The sequence below is a fragment of the Triplophysa dalaica genome, chromosome 20 (genome assembly GCF_015846415.1).
Source record: "Triplophysa dalaica isolate WHDGS20190420 chromosome 20, ASM1584641v1, whole genome shotgun sequence".
In the NCBI taxonomy this organism is placed as follows: domain Eukaryota; kingdom Metazoa; phylum Chordata; class Actinopteri; order Cypriniformes; family Nemacheilidae; genus Triplophysa; species Triplophysa dalaica.
Genome location: NC_079561.1, coordinates 6,685,649 through 6,702,899, shown reverse-complemented (window position 1 = coordinate 6,702,899; position 17,251 = coordinate 6,685,649). Strand labels below are relative to the sequence as shown.

The 17,251-nt window shown below is 42.0% G+C and overlaps 1 protein-coding gene across 1 annotated transcript in view; it reads right to left on the bottom strand.

Annotated features, from left to right (window-relative positions):
* Positions 1–1,267: 1,267 nt before the first annotated feature.
* Positions 1,268–17,251, bottom strand: part of vps13d (vacuolar protein sorting 13 homolog D) — a 39,323-nt gene continuing 23,339 nt past the window's right edge. The window contains exons 47-69 of the mRNA XM_056732193.1: positions 17,051–17,242; positions 16,842–16,968; positions 16,604–16,746; positions 16,389–16,519; positions 16,095–16,270; positions 15,550–15,673; positions 13,900–14,135; positions 13,677–13,779; positions 13,413–13,570; positions 13,196–13,304; positions 12,945–13,115; positions 12,741–12,845; positions 12,454–12,603; positions 12,148–12,297; positions 11,925–12,018; positions 11,694–11,842; positions 11,371–11,505; positions 11,069–11,236; positions 7,150–7,282; positions 6,862–7,054; positions 3,747–3,878; positions 2,840–3,080; positions 1,268–2,537 (exon numbers count right to left, since the gene is read on the bottom strand). Coding sequence (XP_056588171.1) covers positions 2,406–2,537; positions 2,840–3,080; positions 3,747–3,878; positions 6,862–7,054; positions 7,150–7,282; positions 11,069–11,236; positions 11,371–11,505; positions 11,694–11,842; positions 11,925–12,018; positions 12,148–12,297; positions 12,454–12,603; positions 12,741–12,845; positions 12,945–13,115; positions 13,196–13,304; positions 13,413–13,570; positions 13,677–13,779; positions 13,900–14,135; positions 15,550–15,673; positions 16,095–16,270; positions 16,389–16,519; positions 16,604–16,746; positions 16,842–16,968; positions 17,051–17,242 — 3,452 coding nt within the window. The 3' untranslated portion in view covers positions 1,268–2,405. The remainder of the gene's footprint in view (positions 2,538–2,839; positions 3,081–3,746; positions 3,879–6,861; positions 7,055–7,149; positions 7,283–11,068; positions 11,237–11,370; positions 11,506–11,693; positions 11,843–11,924; positions 12,019–12,147; positions 12,298–12,453; positions 12,604–12,740; positions 12,846–12,944; positions 13,116–13,195; positions 13,305–13,412; positions 13,571–13,676; positions 13,780–13,899; positions 14,136–15,549; positions 15,674–16,094; positions 16,271–16,388; positions 16,520–16,603; positions 16,747–16,841; positions 16,969–17,050; positions 17,243–17,251) is intronic.

The following is a 17,251-nucleotide window of genomic DNA, read 5'->3' as shown; positions in this document are numbered from 1 at the left end:
CGTAAACATTGTGTATCAATACAGCTGTCTCACTCCAAACAGATGCATAGATAATTGAATTTCTTCAGTGTCAGACAGTGTTTTGTTCTCTCTGTTGGCAAGCTCTAAGATTGCGTCATCTCACAATATCAAATCTAGATTACAGGCAGTTCTTTCTTTATCCATCTTTATCATTTACAGTTCATCCCAGCTGCACAAGACAATAGCGTGTTATCTAAGAATCACATGCCCAAAGCAACATTCTTCTGGGAGTTGAAGAAATGAATAAACAATGTGGTCCAACTTACTTTCTGACAAACATGACCAAAAGAACGAACGTGCAGTATGTATTTTAACCAGTACAAGTACGTTTTGTGTAGTATAAACGACAGTGCTGAACAATGGGTTTTGGCGTGCCTAACAGTAATGATGGACACTGTTAGGATTGGGATCAGGACATGAAATTGTGTCATGGAGTGCATGTGTTTGAGAAGTCAGCTCAAATCTCAGGGGGTGAGTTCAGTGCAAGGTTAGCCAAATAGTAGATAAATCTGAGTAGGCCATTGGACAGACAGCTCACCCTGTGATGAACCCTTTGCCAAAGGAAAAGAACAATCTAACGTGACCTAGGACAGGTGGAGAATAAGTCAGAGTACACAGAGCATGGGTAAGGTTAGTGCACATAGGGTACCTGTACTACCTGTACAGATATCATGTACGAATCGGAGCATAAATATACATAGTTGATATACCGATTGTATTTATCTAATGCCACCATTAATCATTTAAATAATCTAGAATCCATTCTCATATCAACATGCTCTAGAAGAGATTTCACTTGCTTTCAGTAATGAACTTTTTATTGAGTTGCTCTTGCCTGACGCTTGTTTTAGCAGCACAGGTTGTGAGCAGCAAAATGCGCATCCTGAATTCTCGCAATGCTCGTCAAATTGCTTGCGCATGTTTTACATGTGGCGCGAAATCCGTCAGTGACATGACGGTCTATCGCAAAAAATTGTCACTTGGTTGAAGACATGCCATGGTAATACAAACAATATCAAAAACTGAATAACGTTATCTGAAAATTTTCTACACCAGTCCCAGTGTATAGTTGTGCAAATGCACGATCATCTTGCTGACAGCAGACCCATTGCGGACAGGTAACATAACAATGCATGTCAGATTTTGTTCCTGCCCAATACGCCATATCGTGATATGTGGTGTTTTTTGTAAAGACTTTTGTATTTGGAAACCACTTAAAGGTAATAATAAGGATTGTGGGAGCCTGTCAAAATTATAGTATTTATTGCTTTGCCTATCATAACAGCATACAATTTATCAGGAAAAAAAGAAAGAGTAAACACGACTTTGATAATATGTGAAACAACTCATTGTGAAATACCAAAAAGAATAAAATGGTTATGCTAGCATAAAATTTGAATGAACACAACCCCAAATAAAGTCATCTTTATTTACGTAGTGTACAAGTTAAAATATACTAAACAGTACTAAAACAGACTTTTTGTGGTATATGAGAAAGAGCAATAAGGGCATCCATAAGAGGCAGAAAATGGGAGCGCATCATCTTAAGCACTGTATAACACAAACAGTTTATTTGTGGCGATGTTAAATGTTTCATGTGTAAAGCGTGGATTTTTAAACAACCTTGCTTCCCTACTAAAGGGAAGCAAGAGATATAAAGCAACATGTGTTAAATTAAATGTAATACAGACGATACAAAAATAAATTAATTTAAGAGGAAAACAAATACGTTTTTAGGGTGGATTGCTTGTAGAGGTGAAACAATATTTACAATTCTGTGTTTTGTGCCAGTGTGCACGTATGTTTAGTACTATGTTTGTGTGTGTTGGTTCTTAAATTATGAGAGCAGCTCCAGTTCTCTAAATTTACATCAGTGCGATTCATTCATAATCTCAATTGTCATATTCAGAGAAAAAAGGCAGTTTTGTACAGCAATCTATTATTAATTTCATTCTATATAATAAATTTCAACATTTATATACATGGCAGATAACATCCTTTTAGTGTGTGTCTATGTATGTACATATAGAATCTATAAATAAACATATACAGTGTCAGACTAGCGGTGTACATCTAGCGACAAACACCGGTTATTCTATTAACAACTGTAAAACAAACACACCAAAACATTATAAGGGAACTCGATAAAACACTTGCATATTGAAATATTCATATTTAAATCTGTGCTTTCCAGGGTTTATAGCAGCCCCTCTAGACTATTTGCATCAGTGAAGAAACCACACGCTGTGAGCACATCCCGTAGACTGGCTTAAGTGGGTGATCACGCTTTGCTGATTTATTACAGTCCTTCCGCAGAACAGAAAAAAGGAAATGGCCATTGAAAAATGAGCGAGAAACACCTTCCACCCCGTGGGGCAGTTTGGTTAAGAGTCCAATAATAGACTATCCTCATTCTCACTGGGAGGCAGCATGAGCTGCTGTTCGTAGTAAAGGCTCTTGGCGTAATTGATTTCTTGTGAAATCTTAATGGCAAGGCTCTCGCTTTTCACATGAACCTGTGGCGAAACAACAGATTTAGGCATTAGTGACAGATATTCATCTGCAAAAGTCGACCTCCAGATGCAAATAAGATGTTGTGTCATGTATAGGGAAAAGGTGCTTTCCATGAACACTCTTCACTAAATTACACGATTTGAATTATTTAATTGATCTAATTTAAAACTTTCATGCCATTTATTTTGATCTCATAAAACGGATGATCAACATGGTTAACCATTTCTTTTCACTGAAAATGTTGTTTAAAAAAGGCATCGTATTTGTATTATGTGCCAAAAAACCTCAAGAACATGTCTCTTACCATAGGCTTTTGGTGTGACGGACCTGGAATGGCCACTCCGCTACTGCTGTTTTCAGCTTTCTTTGTAAGCTGCACATATATCTTCCCATGGTCTTTGGACACCAGACAATGATAAAGATCGTCGTATTTGACCTCTAGAAAAATTGCTTCCCGATCAGCAAGCTCTCCAGGCTTGAGGAAATACACCACTTTGGAGGAGATCAGCACACAGTAGGTGTCTATGGGCTCCACTGCAATGAAACTATAGAGGACAGAAATCATGAACTGCTTACAACTTATATATCATTGTATGAACAATGTCCTGTCTTTCCCCTTTAAGAGAAAAACAGACCTGTGGCCTGGTTTACTGAGTCGGAGTTAATTCAATTTGAATTGCATCACCTCACAGGTTTGCCCTGGAGCCCATGAGCAAACATGGTCAAATTGAATTGTTGTGAAGTTATGAACTGAATACTCCTATTGAATAATAAAACCAGATTAAGATTACAAATTTGATTTATAGAGAAGTGTCGCACAACAGTGTGACACAGTATAGTCTCAGAGTGTGTCAGAGAGCACAAGACGACCATGTGCGGGCTACAGCTGAGGAGAGTAATGACCACTGTGGCACCTCTGAGGAGAGAGGTCAGGTAGGCCGGCAGGAGGTCTCCTGATATGGATGGATTGGCCTCTTAAGTGATAAATGTCTTGTCTGTCTTGCTTTGAAAAGCGAAACGGTCCTGGGGCTTCACATCAAAGTACAGAGTCTAAAAAGAATCCCCCTACAGTTTTGTATACTTGAACTAGATAAACCCTCTGGAAAATTAGCTTGAAATGTTTAAGTGAACAGTGTATTGCTTTGGCATACAAACCGATGTGTCTTACTGAATCAAGTACTGACTTTACACTTCAGACATGATATACTCACTATTCAGAGTGGATATTGTCTGTTAAGTAAAAGAGTTGTTCTTGTCCATCTGCTTGTAGGGAGGAGAATCGGGGCAGCAGCCCCTGAGGGCCCTTACAGCAGCGCGGCTTCCTCACTCGCTGTACGCTCAGCCTGAAACGCGGATACAAAACACACAAGAATCATTATCTACAAACCCCACAGCCTTAAGAGAGTTAAACTCCAGGGAATCCAAGTTGGAATGAAGCAGCTTTTTTACTGGAAAGACTAGATCTTTTTTCTTTCCCCCGCTTCCCGTTAAAGAGTACAAGAGAGTCTCTTGAAATAACACCTGTTGTGCCACAATCCAAATAACCCACATACTCAGACTCCTGCTATGCCTGTTAAGGTGATATCCTGCCACCATATCATGTGGTTCAACTCTGCTTCACCTTCAATCACAGCGTGTTGGTGTTAGGTGTGCAGATTCAGCGGACGAGGCCCGATGTGCCAATGCAAATTTCGAATCTTGCTTCTCCTGCAAACAACCCCTCTTTTTGACTTCCACTGGTGGGCCAAGTGGAATTCCTACATCTGGCTTGAATCTGGGCCAGCAGGCATTTGATTAGAGCTGATGGTTTCCAGTTGATTCACAAAGACGGCAATGTACTGCATTTCTCTGTGCGATTTACACCGAAGCTTGGCGAACGCAGCTGCCGCTGTTCATCAAGAGCAAAGAAGGGACACAGGGCAAAGGATGGGCAAACCTCTGAACTTGAGTCCTGTTTTTATTTATTTACGTCAGAAAAACTTTAGCATGTTGCATTTCAAAGCAAACCTACGAAGCCGAAAACTAAACTCTCCGTGAACTCTTCTGATGTCGTGCCAAGAAAAAAATAAACAACCACATGAATTATAGTGTTAGTCTGAGTTAAGCTATTATAAAAATTGCAACTAAATCAAATATTCTCAAGCCACTGCTTACTTTATTATGACATGAAATTGTGATGTTCTTTCCTAAGCCAAGCCAGAACTTCCACATTGACTTGGCTCTCTTTTTGACATCAAGCCACGGTTCATAATCATAACCGTAAGTCATGAGATCTGGCCCTGTGGATGACAGGACTGTAATAGACCCAGGGAGACTCTTAACCCCTCTCTCTCTCTCTCTCCAGCCTCACCCACTGCTCTGGAGGCGATCAAGCACAATGCCCCGCACCCGATTGTGGGATTGGAACAATAGGGTTCAACTTTAGGTCAGGCACAGGGCTTGGAGCCCGGCCAGTCAGCCGTCAATGGGTGCAAACAAACAGCTCTTACTTCTCGCTCCTTTCCGAGAATGATCATGAGCATTAGGGTTTAGGGTGGGCGTTATGTGGAAGGCTGCTGTAGGTGTTTAACTCGGTTCTTCTTAGACATATTCACAAAAACACGTCTGTTGGAGTGTAAGCGAAATTAGGCCTCCCTTTGGTCTGAAAGCAAAAACTGTCAAAGCGACTTGTGGTGAGACATCTAGTTTGTTCATCTGGCATGTCTCATGTTTGGCTGAGTAATAGTTGTTGTTTTTTCATTCTTATCTTTGGCTCTGGGTCATCACTTGGTCGACCGATCTATTCTAGGTCAATGTAATGTGCTTTTCATTTTTGTTCATTATAAACAAGAATGACAGGTAAGTTATACACAAGCTCCTTTTTTATAACAGTGGGGAAACGTGCAACAGGTAAGTACTCTGATCTTATACTGTGAAAGTATTTGAGGTTTAACAAAACTTTGCATAGGCATACAAATGTACCTTGATGTCTTTCCCAAAGCTGACAGTCAAGAGGCAAACCACATGAGGGGAATTTCTTCAAAAGTCTGGAGTAATAGAAAATGCATGCTCTTCAAACTAAACTGACAGCTAAAGATAAAACTATTCGGTCAACGTCTAGGCCCCTCATGCTGCCTCCGCCAACCCCCAGCACTTCTTTGCCTTTGTTTTGTTGGTTGTAATTGAGCTGCCTCTGGAAAGCTGCCTGGATTGCATAGTGCAGTTGGGAATGGTGCATGTATGTGTATGTGTGTGTGTGTGTGGAGGGGGGGGGGGTTGTGCTGGGGTCCAGGGAATTGAAGTGGGAGGGTGAGTTCACTAGCAGGGCAGGAGAGCAAAAAGATTGTGTGGACACTTCCACTATTCTTGAGCTCGCTACAGTCTGCTTCTCATTTACTTGTTTATTTCCTTTCTGCGATCTAACAGTGCGTGTACGAGTCATACTCAGGACCGCCAAAAACACAATCATCGCTCCATAAATCTATGCGTAAGGTGACCTTGCTTAAAACCTTTCAAACGTGGGAAACCTCTTTTGCGTTTCAGATGTAAGGGAAGGAAGGTCAACTGGGTGTCATCGTGTTCACTTGTTGATAGGTGGAAATGTTAAATCGATCCTTTGAGAAGGTGCGTATGTGGTGATTTGTGGCAAAAGTGCTACCTGGTAGTGTACTTGGGTCAGACGGTGTCCGCTGTGAACCGTGAATCCTGCACAATTTCAGTGTGAACTCAGGCTGAACTCTTGGCCGCAATGTGGCAGGCACGCTCCGAATGCCTCTCCCTTCAACTCCCCCAGCACAGTTCACCAGCAGGTCCCTTCTCCACACACATATACACAGAGCTCTTCTCTCATTCACTGGGAATGGCGAGGGGACAGGAAACTCATTCCTTCTCCAGTTGGAGCAGTTAAACCACAAACACTCCCAGCCACACATATACATAGGCAAATGACGAACAAATGGCTTTACATACCAGAAAGCCTGTGTAATATGACCTGTTTTTGGGCCCCTCTCATAAAACCTCAGGTAGTGCTGCTGGTTTAAGAGGATGAAGTGGAGGTGAGACCCAAAGGCTGCTCTTAAAACAGTGGGCAAATTCTACACGCCCGTGCTTTGGATCATTAGCAGGTGTTCATTAGTGTAAACCTCCGCTAGTCACAAGCTAAACTCATCAAAAGGTAGGTGGGATCTACGGGCACATTTACAGAGGGTTCATGCGAAGTTTTAAGTGTTAGAAATATTGAACCACAAAGGTGAAGGGTGTGCTGAACACTGGAGATTATTAAGATTAGGAATAAGACTTTGGAGCGAACTACTCCTTGTGAAGTTCCTTCAGTCGAGCAGAAAGTACCTGTTGTTAGCGCTGGCCATCTCACGGACAGTTTGTGCCGTTTCAGAAGCAAAATCCAGAGCTCCTGCCACCGGCTTTGTCACCGTGCCAACCAATCCCTTCCCAAGACCTGAGAAGAATCCACTGACGCCACCCTCGGTCTTTACTCCCTCCACCGTGGAAGTGATTACACTGGTCAGGCCACCAAGAATGCCTAAACAGGAAAGCACATTATGCAGTTGACAAATTTCAAAGATATGCATTTGATATTTTGACAAAGACTATGGAAGGTCAAATGTTGTGGTTTACCATGAGCAAGACCGTGAATCCCTGCCACGAGGTGCTCTCCGCTGGTGGCTCCATGATAGCGAATGTACTCTCGTTCAGTCTGATGGCGGTTGTCCATTGTCTTGCCCAGTCCATCAGCAAATGTACCTGCAAACTGCACAGACAAATACATTTTTACCAAAACAGACGAAAAAAATTATATTAAAGAAGTAAAGAAAGAAAAAACCTGAACTTAATAAATGAACACATTTAAATGATATGTAGGCAGTGAGGGAAATATATATTTGATCCCCTACTGATTTTGTAAGTTTGCCTGCTTACTAAGAAATAAAGAGTCTACATTTTTATGGTAGGTTTTTATATCTGATAGAAACCGAATATCAACCCAAAAATCAGGGAAAAATATATAAAAATTATAAATTGATTTGCATTACAGTCAGTGAAATAAGTATTTGATCCCCTGCCAACTACATTTTACATTTACATTTTAAGGAATTTGGCACACGCTTTTAATCCCCCTGGAGCAACGTGGAGTAAAGTGTCTTGCTTAAGGACACACTGGTGGTGGCTGCTGGGATCGAACCAGCAACCTTTGATTTACCAGTTCAGTGGTTTGACCCACTAGACCACCATCTCCACCATCTCCATCTCTTAACTAACAATAATTCTGGCTCCACAGATTGATTATGTGCCTATATGGATGATGAATTCGTCCTGTTACTTTAAGAAAGTACTCCCAAGTCACCTTGTTATGTATATAAAAGACAAAGGTTAGAGATTGTGTATGCACTCGCAGACCTCCTGTACGCTTCGATCCGCATGTTTTTAACTGATGAAGTGAAGTTGACGCCATTGTTACTGTTTATTGCTAATAGCCAAAGATTATGAATTCACGTCCACTGAGAGGGGGACCGACCAATCACAACAGCTTGAGGAACTCTCTGATATGGTATGGGTGGGACATCTCCACACACACGCTCTAAGCAGGGAGCCAATCAAGACAGACCTGGTCACTTTTACCAATAAGAGCATTTCGGAAGGAGGGACTTTATATAGCCGGAAAAAATCCAGTCGTTTCTTGAGAAGAGAGACAGCGGTGGACTATAGACTTGAAATATGTGAAAAATTAAGTTTTTTTTAAACTAGAATCCATTGTTAAACACCCAAAAAACACAATCAAAGCTTCGAAAACAGGGAAAAAACGGGGCCTTTAAAACATCAGATGCTGGCATAGTTGTGATGTGGAATAGTTGTGCCTTTAGTTGAAAACCCGCCCAACGGACTCCCTGCAGTGAATGAGGTGACTACTTTGGCACATATCAATGACTTCCTTTGGTTCTCTGTGTGGAATGACTGATGTTACAAGAAAAAACTGAAACGAAACTCTGAAACTCTTCAAATGTTTATACTACAGATTGCAGTTAAATAACACTGTAAATTGCCTTTAGTAAACAATAATGTACTTTTCTACATTTCATGAGAAATTTCATTATAATGTCATTAAAATCAACGAAATTGACACAATATTTACAATGTATCACGTTCTGGGCAATTACCATAGCTTTCAACCCCTTCAGCATATCGATTTTACAGATAACTAATTTTACACACCGTCACATCCAGCTGTCAAATATATAAGGCTGTAATTTGTCTAATGGGGGGCTTCCCCCTCCCCCCATCTTGGCACAGTTGACCTGACTTTGCCAGAGTGGGCCCCCACAGGTCCCCTGCAGGTGCCTCCTGGATGTGAGGTTGTGTTACAGGCCCAGCAAGCTCCCTACTGCAGCCCGAAAACTGTATAAACACAAGCACATTCTGCAGAACTCAAGCAAGAGTCAGGCATGAACTTGGGATGACCCCTCCAACATAGTCCCTGATGAGTTCAACTGAAGGCCAGCTCAGATTCTTTCCTCCCTCTCCCTCTCTCTCTCCTTCCTCTCTTTCAGAAAAAAGCTTGGCTGTGAAATTATACCAATACATTTACCAGATATGAGTCTAGGGGAGGCAGAGGCGGAACAGAACACTTTCAAGTTTATGGCCCCCACAACCCCCCCCCCCCCCCGCACACCGTTAGCTGTCCTATCTGAAAGCAGGGCCTCTAGACGTGTGTGAGAAAAACAGAAAGAGATGTATGAAATCATGGTACAGATATCATTAAGTGGGTGACGGGCTACGGGAAAGAGCGTAAAAGCTGGTGATAAAAGTTAAATCCGGTTCTAAAGAGAACAACGCTTCAGTGCGGCAAGTATTAGGTCTCAGTATTAGGTAGTTCAAGGCCTATAGACACAGGCAAAACCAGTTCAAAAATGAGAAAAAAAAACATTCACGGACTGATAAATCAGCTAAGAGATAAAATAAAACTTTTGTCATTATTTATTCACCCTCACGTAATTTCAAATCTGTGTAAATTTCATTATTCTATTGAACACAGAAAAATATATTTTGAAGAATGTGTAATTGGGCACCATTGACTACTAGAGTAAAAAATCCTACTATGGTGGTCAATAGTGCTTCAGAACTGTTTGGTTACAATCATTCTTCCAAATATTTTTCTTTGTATAAAGCAGAACAAGTTGCAACAACTTTAGGGTGAGTAAATGATAACAGAATTTTCATTTTGGGATGAACTGTTTCTTTATTGTAGCAGTTTCTTTGTTGAAAAGTCCCAGTCAAAGTCTGATTAAAAGTTTAAGGCACCCAATCGTAAAGCTAAAAAAAATTCCAGAGGTTTCAAAATAAACTTTGAGTGGCCATGACATGAGTTACAAAAAATAATTTGTATTCTGTACAAAAACAATAAAGATTTACAGTCTGTGGACGATATTTACAAACTTTTATTAAAACTGTTATAAGTTCCAGATGAATTGTGTTAGTGGCAACAACTTTTTTTCCGTAGAACTACATTCACCAGTCCACCGAGTCATTGCGATAGACTATAACAAGACACAACTGCTACATTTGAGCTGCAGTCCCAGACTGATCCATTCTACAAAGCTAAATCTTGAGCATGTTTCAACTAATTCAACTTGGCTTAAAACAAAGCTCTGTGTGAGGGAGTGAGAGTTCGGCGGGAAAGATTGCAGAGCAGTGAGAAACGTCAAGTGCGAATTGGAAAGCTCACTGATTGGAGGTCCCAAATCACCAGTACTTCTGGCATGAGCACGGTCGGTGTGAAAGCAAAGTAAATGAGAGCGCAGGAGGAAAAGCACACAAAGAGCTGGCCGGCAGTGAGGGGTTGTGGAGCGACAGGCATGCTGAGAGTTGGCTGTAGGCACTCGGGTCTGACCACACACAAACATCGCTGCTGTGCTCAAATGCCATCTGCAACCACATATGCGCACACACACCAACGTTGACCAAGCTCATCAATCATGTGTCCATCTGCTCAAGCTCAAATCTGAGATGCACACAAACGTCTCAAAACCATGCGAACTTTCCAGAGATGGTTTTTAAAACGTCTCGGCTGACTAACGTGTTTGTTTACAGAGAACCAAAACTAATCAGCAATCTGAACCTTCAATGCATATTCGGAGGAAAATCACGTGAGTTTGCTCTGCTGGTGAACATCACGTACATCTGACCTTTCAATGCTGTTACCATTCTTTTCCTGGAAATCATCAAATGACAACATGTGGCTTGTTCTAGCGCTGTGACCAGAAAAAGTGCTTGGATGGTTCTTCAAAAAACATGTTCAATAAGACTGAAATAAACAACTTAAGCTTCTAATTTACACATAAACAGACCTTGTGCACAAGCGCAGGCCGTTCCCATGTTGTTTTCTAGATATGACTTGATAAAATTCCTTTCTTGTGGTGACTGGTGTACAGCTGAACAGATGGCCTTTATCATCATTGAAGTAGCGGGTTAAATATTCCCACTTAATACTACAGTAATAGAGAATCAGGCATTGTGAGACATATATCACGTGACCATTATCTACCTTGGCTGTAGAGTTGGAAACACCATGTGTCACACTGCGGATAAGTCCACCGATGTTGCCATACTTGATGAGTTCATTCATGCCCTCAGTGACATCATTCAGTAGCCCCATAGGGTTGCCCAGGAAGTCCACTGAGCCCAGGATCTGGGCTGCCTGACTGATCAGCTCCTAAAAGGAGATCGAAAAGTCCATGAGCTGATGACATCACACAGTGGCAAAGAAAAAGCAAAATCACTGACTAAAGGGACGTTTGCACCAACACAATGTTTTGACTCTCATTGTTGGTCACCATTGTTTCCTACCTCTCTGAAGTGCTTAAGGATGTCACTGATAACCATCTCCTGCGTCTCATAAGGGTGGACCCGAGTGTATGGGTACATGTTAATGACTGCATCTTCAAACCGAATGAGTGGGAACCCCAGTATTCCCTTCAAGGCCTGTAGAGAACACAGACGACACCCGATGACACATTAAGAGCACCATATTATACACATTATAAGTCCATCTGGAAAACTTTAGACAACAGGACTTGGTTATAGTGTTTATAGTTTTATGAAACTGTTACTGCAACCAATTAACCAATGACAGACAATACATCGCAGTTGTTTTGTTGTGGTTTGTGTACCTTGAGGTCAGGGGGCAACTTATGAGAGGTGAAGACACTCAGTTTGACCTGAGGGAGACTGATCTTCAAGTTCTCAAAGTAATAGCGTTTTGGGTTCCCTGCATCTTCGCTGGCTTTCTCGTGGAGGTTTTCCTCCAACTTTTCCACCTCTGGAACACAAAATCATTAAGTTGTCATTGCATAATGAACTACGTTTTCCGTAATGCACAGCAGAGGGATCCCTCAACACACCCTCTGCCTGTCCGTAGCCAAAGAACGTGAGCAGCTTCAACAAAAGTTTCTCCTCAATGATGACTGTATAGCGACGCGCTGTGACCATCAGATGCTGCAGGACAGAGAGAACAATCTATAATCAAACTCTTGCAGCCGAGTGAAAGCATTTCACAGAACCTAACTGCAAAAGAATGAGATGCACAGATGGTGTAGAAATGAATGCCTGAAATGAAGGTTTTACCTTAAAAAGGTCTGTGAGCATGAGGGTGCTTGGAACTTTAACCGCATTGACCTGCAGAGCAGGGCCTGAGTCCACAGCACTGCTCTCGTTGGACACTGGAGTCACACACAGCATAACAGGGTGGGTGGTGCCCAGGAGCTGGTTATCCATCTGAAATAGATGAGACGGTAAAACCTCATCCTGACACGGGAATGTAATTGATTTCAGGGTGCACAGGGTGATTTGCTTTTGTAAAACGTTTGCCGATTCATTCCCACAAAGCTGAAAAAATATGCTTCAGTGCTGTTAAGTTCTGTGTCTGTTTACCTGAATGTCTCTCACTGTAAGTTCTAACACCTCGCTGGCAGCAGTGCGGGTGAAGTGCAGATCAATGCCAGACAGGGTGGCAAACAACAGTTCCTCAGGGACTTTATTTACTAGCGATATGCCCACTCCCTCCTCTAGGTTCACTAACACCTATGGAAACGAAAATGGATGAGGATGTTATCTTCTCCAAATGCAAATCTTTCTTTGCCATTATATTACTTATTATAAACAAACCATTCATTTTCAAAGTACAGTGCTACATCAATAAATAAGACATGTTTTGTTACCTCCAGTTCCTCATCATGAACTTGCGATTCTGTAGTCTCTTTAATCTGGCTTTCCTCCGTGCTAGGAGAAAGTCTATTCATGCGGCGTTGGTTAAAATCACTGATCTGAAATGTGGTATTCGTTATATTAGAAAGTGCGAATAAAGAGAAACTGATGTCATTCCAAATTGCATACCGTCCTAACAAAGTGGGTGAGTGTCCTACCTGTAGTACTCGCGTGGGCCCATCGGGCAGGACCTGTACAGACAGCACCCCTGAGCCAGGTCTCATTTTCTGGTTGATAAATTGTTGGTCTGGTGCCAGCACCATATCAAAAGTGTCTGGACCCAGTACCACCTCGGCACCATCGAAAAGCCCTGAAACTCCTCCCTTTACCTACAACAACAAATCCCATTAAGGAACGCCTTTTTCCTTCAAACTGAAAATTAGGATTGACCGGAGTTTGATTGACAGACCTGAACGACCAGTCTGGATAAACCACAGGTCAACATGCCAGAGCTGAAGTGCCATGTCTGGGTGTTGCTGCGGCGGTTGTCTGGCCGTCTCAACATCAGAGGCTCATAGCTAAAAATAAGACATGCAAGATAGGTGAGAAATGACACTCACACACCAAAACAACATTTGTTCTAAACTTCAATTAGACGGCACAAGGTATCTTCGGTGCCTTATAACCTGTTGTCTGTTACTGCGCCCAGTCCTGCGATGTCAAGCACTAAAGACGAAGAGAGGGGTCGAGGCTGAGAAGGTTTACTCTGAGGAGGAGAGGAGCCTTCGTGACAAAGCATTCCTGTTCCCGTCATCCGCCACAGCTGGGAGCGCTTACCAGGCTCCTAAACAGATAAACAGATAAATGAAACCCGACGAGATGTTATTACCCAGAGTGCTATGCTCAATTAGAACCCTGGAAACAGAAAATGAGAAGGAACAGAAGTATACCTTCTTCTTCAGAATGACCCTCTGTGTTTTGGTCTCTATATCCAGCACCAGTTCAGCACAGCTAACGTCACGGTTCTTCCCCACCGGCCTCTTTCCTGCATCTCTGTTAGTAAATTAAAAGCCTTCACTGTACTAATATTTACAAACAAATCAGTTCCAAACCATTCGAACGACCTTTTAACCTAAAAACAAACGGCCGGAGAGACAACGTTGGAGAACTCACTCGGAGAATGTGAAGGATGCAGCAATGTAGATGAAGTTCTCGTAGTAGAGTTTGTTGTACTCTCTGAAGGAGTTCATTTCAGCGGTGACCTCTGAAGATCCAGCTCCCTTCACAGTGAGAGTGATGTAAGGGGGAAGAATGGGCTCATCGCAGGCGTAGTCCAGCGTTTCTCCTGGTTTTACTTCGGTGTGTAGCCTGATGTCAGCCACGCCGTGCTGCCAAAACTGGATAGGCACCTTAAATAGAGAATGCAACTCTTCAACACTGTTCAAATGTTACATTAGGATTACTTTGGTCATATAAGCAGATTGTCCTGATAGAAACCAAATGGTTTGATTAAAGGAACCACAGTAGTGGGCTTCTCAACAAGGTGCAGGGCGGAGAGCTGAGTCACTAACAACTGATGCTTCCCCATCATGTCGGCAAGACCTGACATTTAGGTGTCAAAGAGAAAAAAGAACATGCTGGAGTCATGCTGGAGCTCACAGCGCTTTGAGAAAAGTCCGTAGACGTGACGCACACACAGAAAAGGGAGAAATATATGGTCTAGTCAGTGACTGCCAAAGGCAATGCTGCTTGCCAGTGGAGCTAGGATGCTTTGTAGTGCACTTTCGCTGGAGGGATTTCGCCGCTCTCTCTAGTCTTTAGGTGGTTCTGGATCAAAACAGCAGATGTGTGTAATATTGCTGCAGTGGCCAGGGTTTGATAAACATCTGTTGGATAGCCTGGATGAGGTTGTCTGATGTTAAAAGACCTGGAACCCTTGAGGACTTAATGAAATACCATCGGGAATGTGATCATGCCAAGCATCAAAGGTATTTTAGTATTTCAGAAAGATAACCACAACAAAGCTTAAAGTAAAAAAAAAGATCTAAAGGAGAGAATTGAGCCACCTGCTGCGGAGCTGTCAGGTGTGAATTCAAAGCTTAATGGATAAATCGATAGCTAAAGTCATGCCACAGAGAGTAAAAGACACATTTTGTGGGACAAAAGCTTTATACTTGTCTTTTGTAATAGCTAGAATGGTGTCTCGCTTAGTAAATGTAAAACCTTTGTAGGATTATAAATTATAAAGGGAAAATTAGCTTATAGTCACAGTGAAATTTAAAATGACAATTCAGATTTTTCATGAAATATTGCAGCGTTTATAGTAAATAGTTTATTAATGCAAGTCATTTTCTTTTTAACATTCATGTACCCTCATAATCTTCAAATCTGAAAATGAACGTCAGCCCTGAAATGACTATCCATATCAAACGACGTAAATTAGACGGCTTGGCCGGTGCATCTGTTAATATCACAATCAACGCAACAGCTGTTTTTACACATCTAATCAAATTGCAGTGAAAAACACAAGCCGCGCTCACAAATTTTCTCCTTTAAAATCACTTCAAAGTGATGTGTCAAAATATTTAAGTAAAAACGACCACAACTTCCGGTTCACCAGGACTTTAAGGGTCGAAGAAAGGTGAATGTGCATAGACTTTCTATGTACCTTATGCTTGGCACATACTATACGACGGATGTTCGTAATCATCTCAGAAATGCAAGGCGGATTGGAAGTATCAACAAAAAATTGTGCAATAAAGACCAACACTCGTTCTACATCTTCACTTCATCTTTAATAGTGACTATCTTCTGTGGACTTACCTCAGAGATGTTATCTATGCGGAAGGGTGGGGGCAGCTGATCAGTATCAGTGAAAGAGATGTGATGTGTTGCCCCTTTTAAAGAAATCTCAGCACGTAAGAAGAAACAGTTCCCCAGTGTGTCCCTATGGAAAACAAAAAGTTATGTTTTATTGTTCTGTTCTACATTCCAACACTAATGCTGAGTTTGTACCAAACGCGATTGGAGCGAGAAAATAACATAAACATTTAACATAAAGATGTGAATAGACGCAAACTCGTGAATCAGGTGGCACGCTTGACGCATGTTTGCGATTGACTTGAGCTAGAAATTGCCTGAAGAGCTCATTGACACCTACTGTTTGACAGGAAACGTAAAGACACTCTCGGTCGCGCAATGTTTTTAGGCATTTGGTGTGAACACATCATAACTCAGTACAATATATATACTATCATAAATACTATATACTATACTATACAACAAAGTGTGATATAGATTAGTCTAAAAAGTATTAACTAGTAATTTCTGTTCTGGTCAGCCAATGTGTATTCAGTAGTACTGGGTACCTCATGTTGATGTGGAAAGATTTGGGCTTGTTGACCTCAAAACCTCCAGACCAGGTGCAGTTGGGTACATCCATGAGACGGACACAGAGAAGCTGATCGTAGTCATTTCTGGGCCAGTGGAACACCACACTGGAGCCTGGCAGGGTTGAGATGTAGCCCTCTGGATTTGCAATGCCCTGCAACAACACAGTAAAGCAGAAATTGCTTATCGAACTGGCAACAAAAACAGACCAATGCTAATTTCATTGAAAATATCAAAAACATAAGTGGCAGTCAAACAGATTCAATTCTTACCTTTCCTCTGGCAAATTCCCTCTGAGAAAATGCTAATTTGTGAGACGATCGATTGTCAAGCAGATATCTTGGGGCGAAGGTCACAATGTGGGTGTCACGGTAACGTCCCTTTCCTTTTTTCACGTTTATTCCTATAATCAGACATTTTATTGTGATGTCTTTCAGCACATATGCATACAATGCTGTTCTGACCGTGCAAGATGCTCTCTTATTACCAATATTATAGATGAGTCCAGGTCTGTTCCCCTGCTGAATGACTTTGACTGCTCTTACTCCACTGCCTCCATCCAAAGAGAAACCCTGACACCAACCTGGAACACCATCTGGATGGATCCCTTTACCAATCCGCATGGTGCACCTGTTTCACAAAGCACCATACATTTTACTTATCTAATAAATAAGGGACATTCTAGCCGTGAAAATGAGTTTGCATTTGATGGTTGCTGCACTCACATGTTGGGCTGTTCTTTGTCGGTGTAGCAAAAGAGCAAAGGGCTCAGACTTCTTGCTAACTCGTGCTCCTCAAACTGCCCGGCTGCGTCGGTTTTCCCATTGTCCTGACGGAAGATCAGAGGCAGGCCTGCAAACCAACATAAACTAGTTCTAGTACAATACAACTGCAGGCTCAGTTTAAATCTGCTCATCTCATCAATAAGGCATACCAGTCTTGTTGATGAGCCAGTAGGGAGCAGATATGAGGATTTTTAGCGCTCCTTGGGCTCTAAGAATAATCCGAATGGTGAGACAGAGCATCCGCCTTTCTGCGTCGTATAGCCGCATGCGCACCACGTAGTTTTGTGTACCCAGGGGAATGAGCAGCTCTTTACACACAGGAAAGTTCTCTAGAAGTACACCTGTGAACG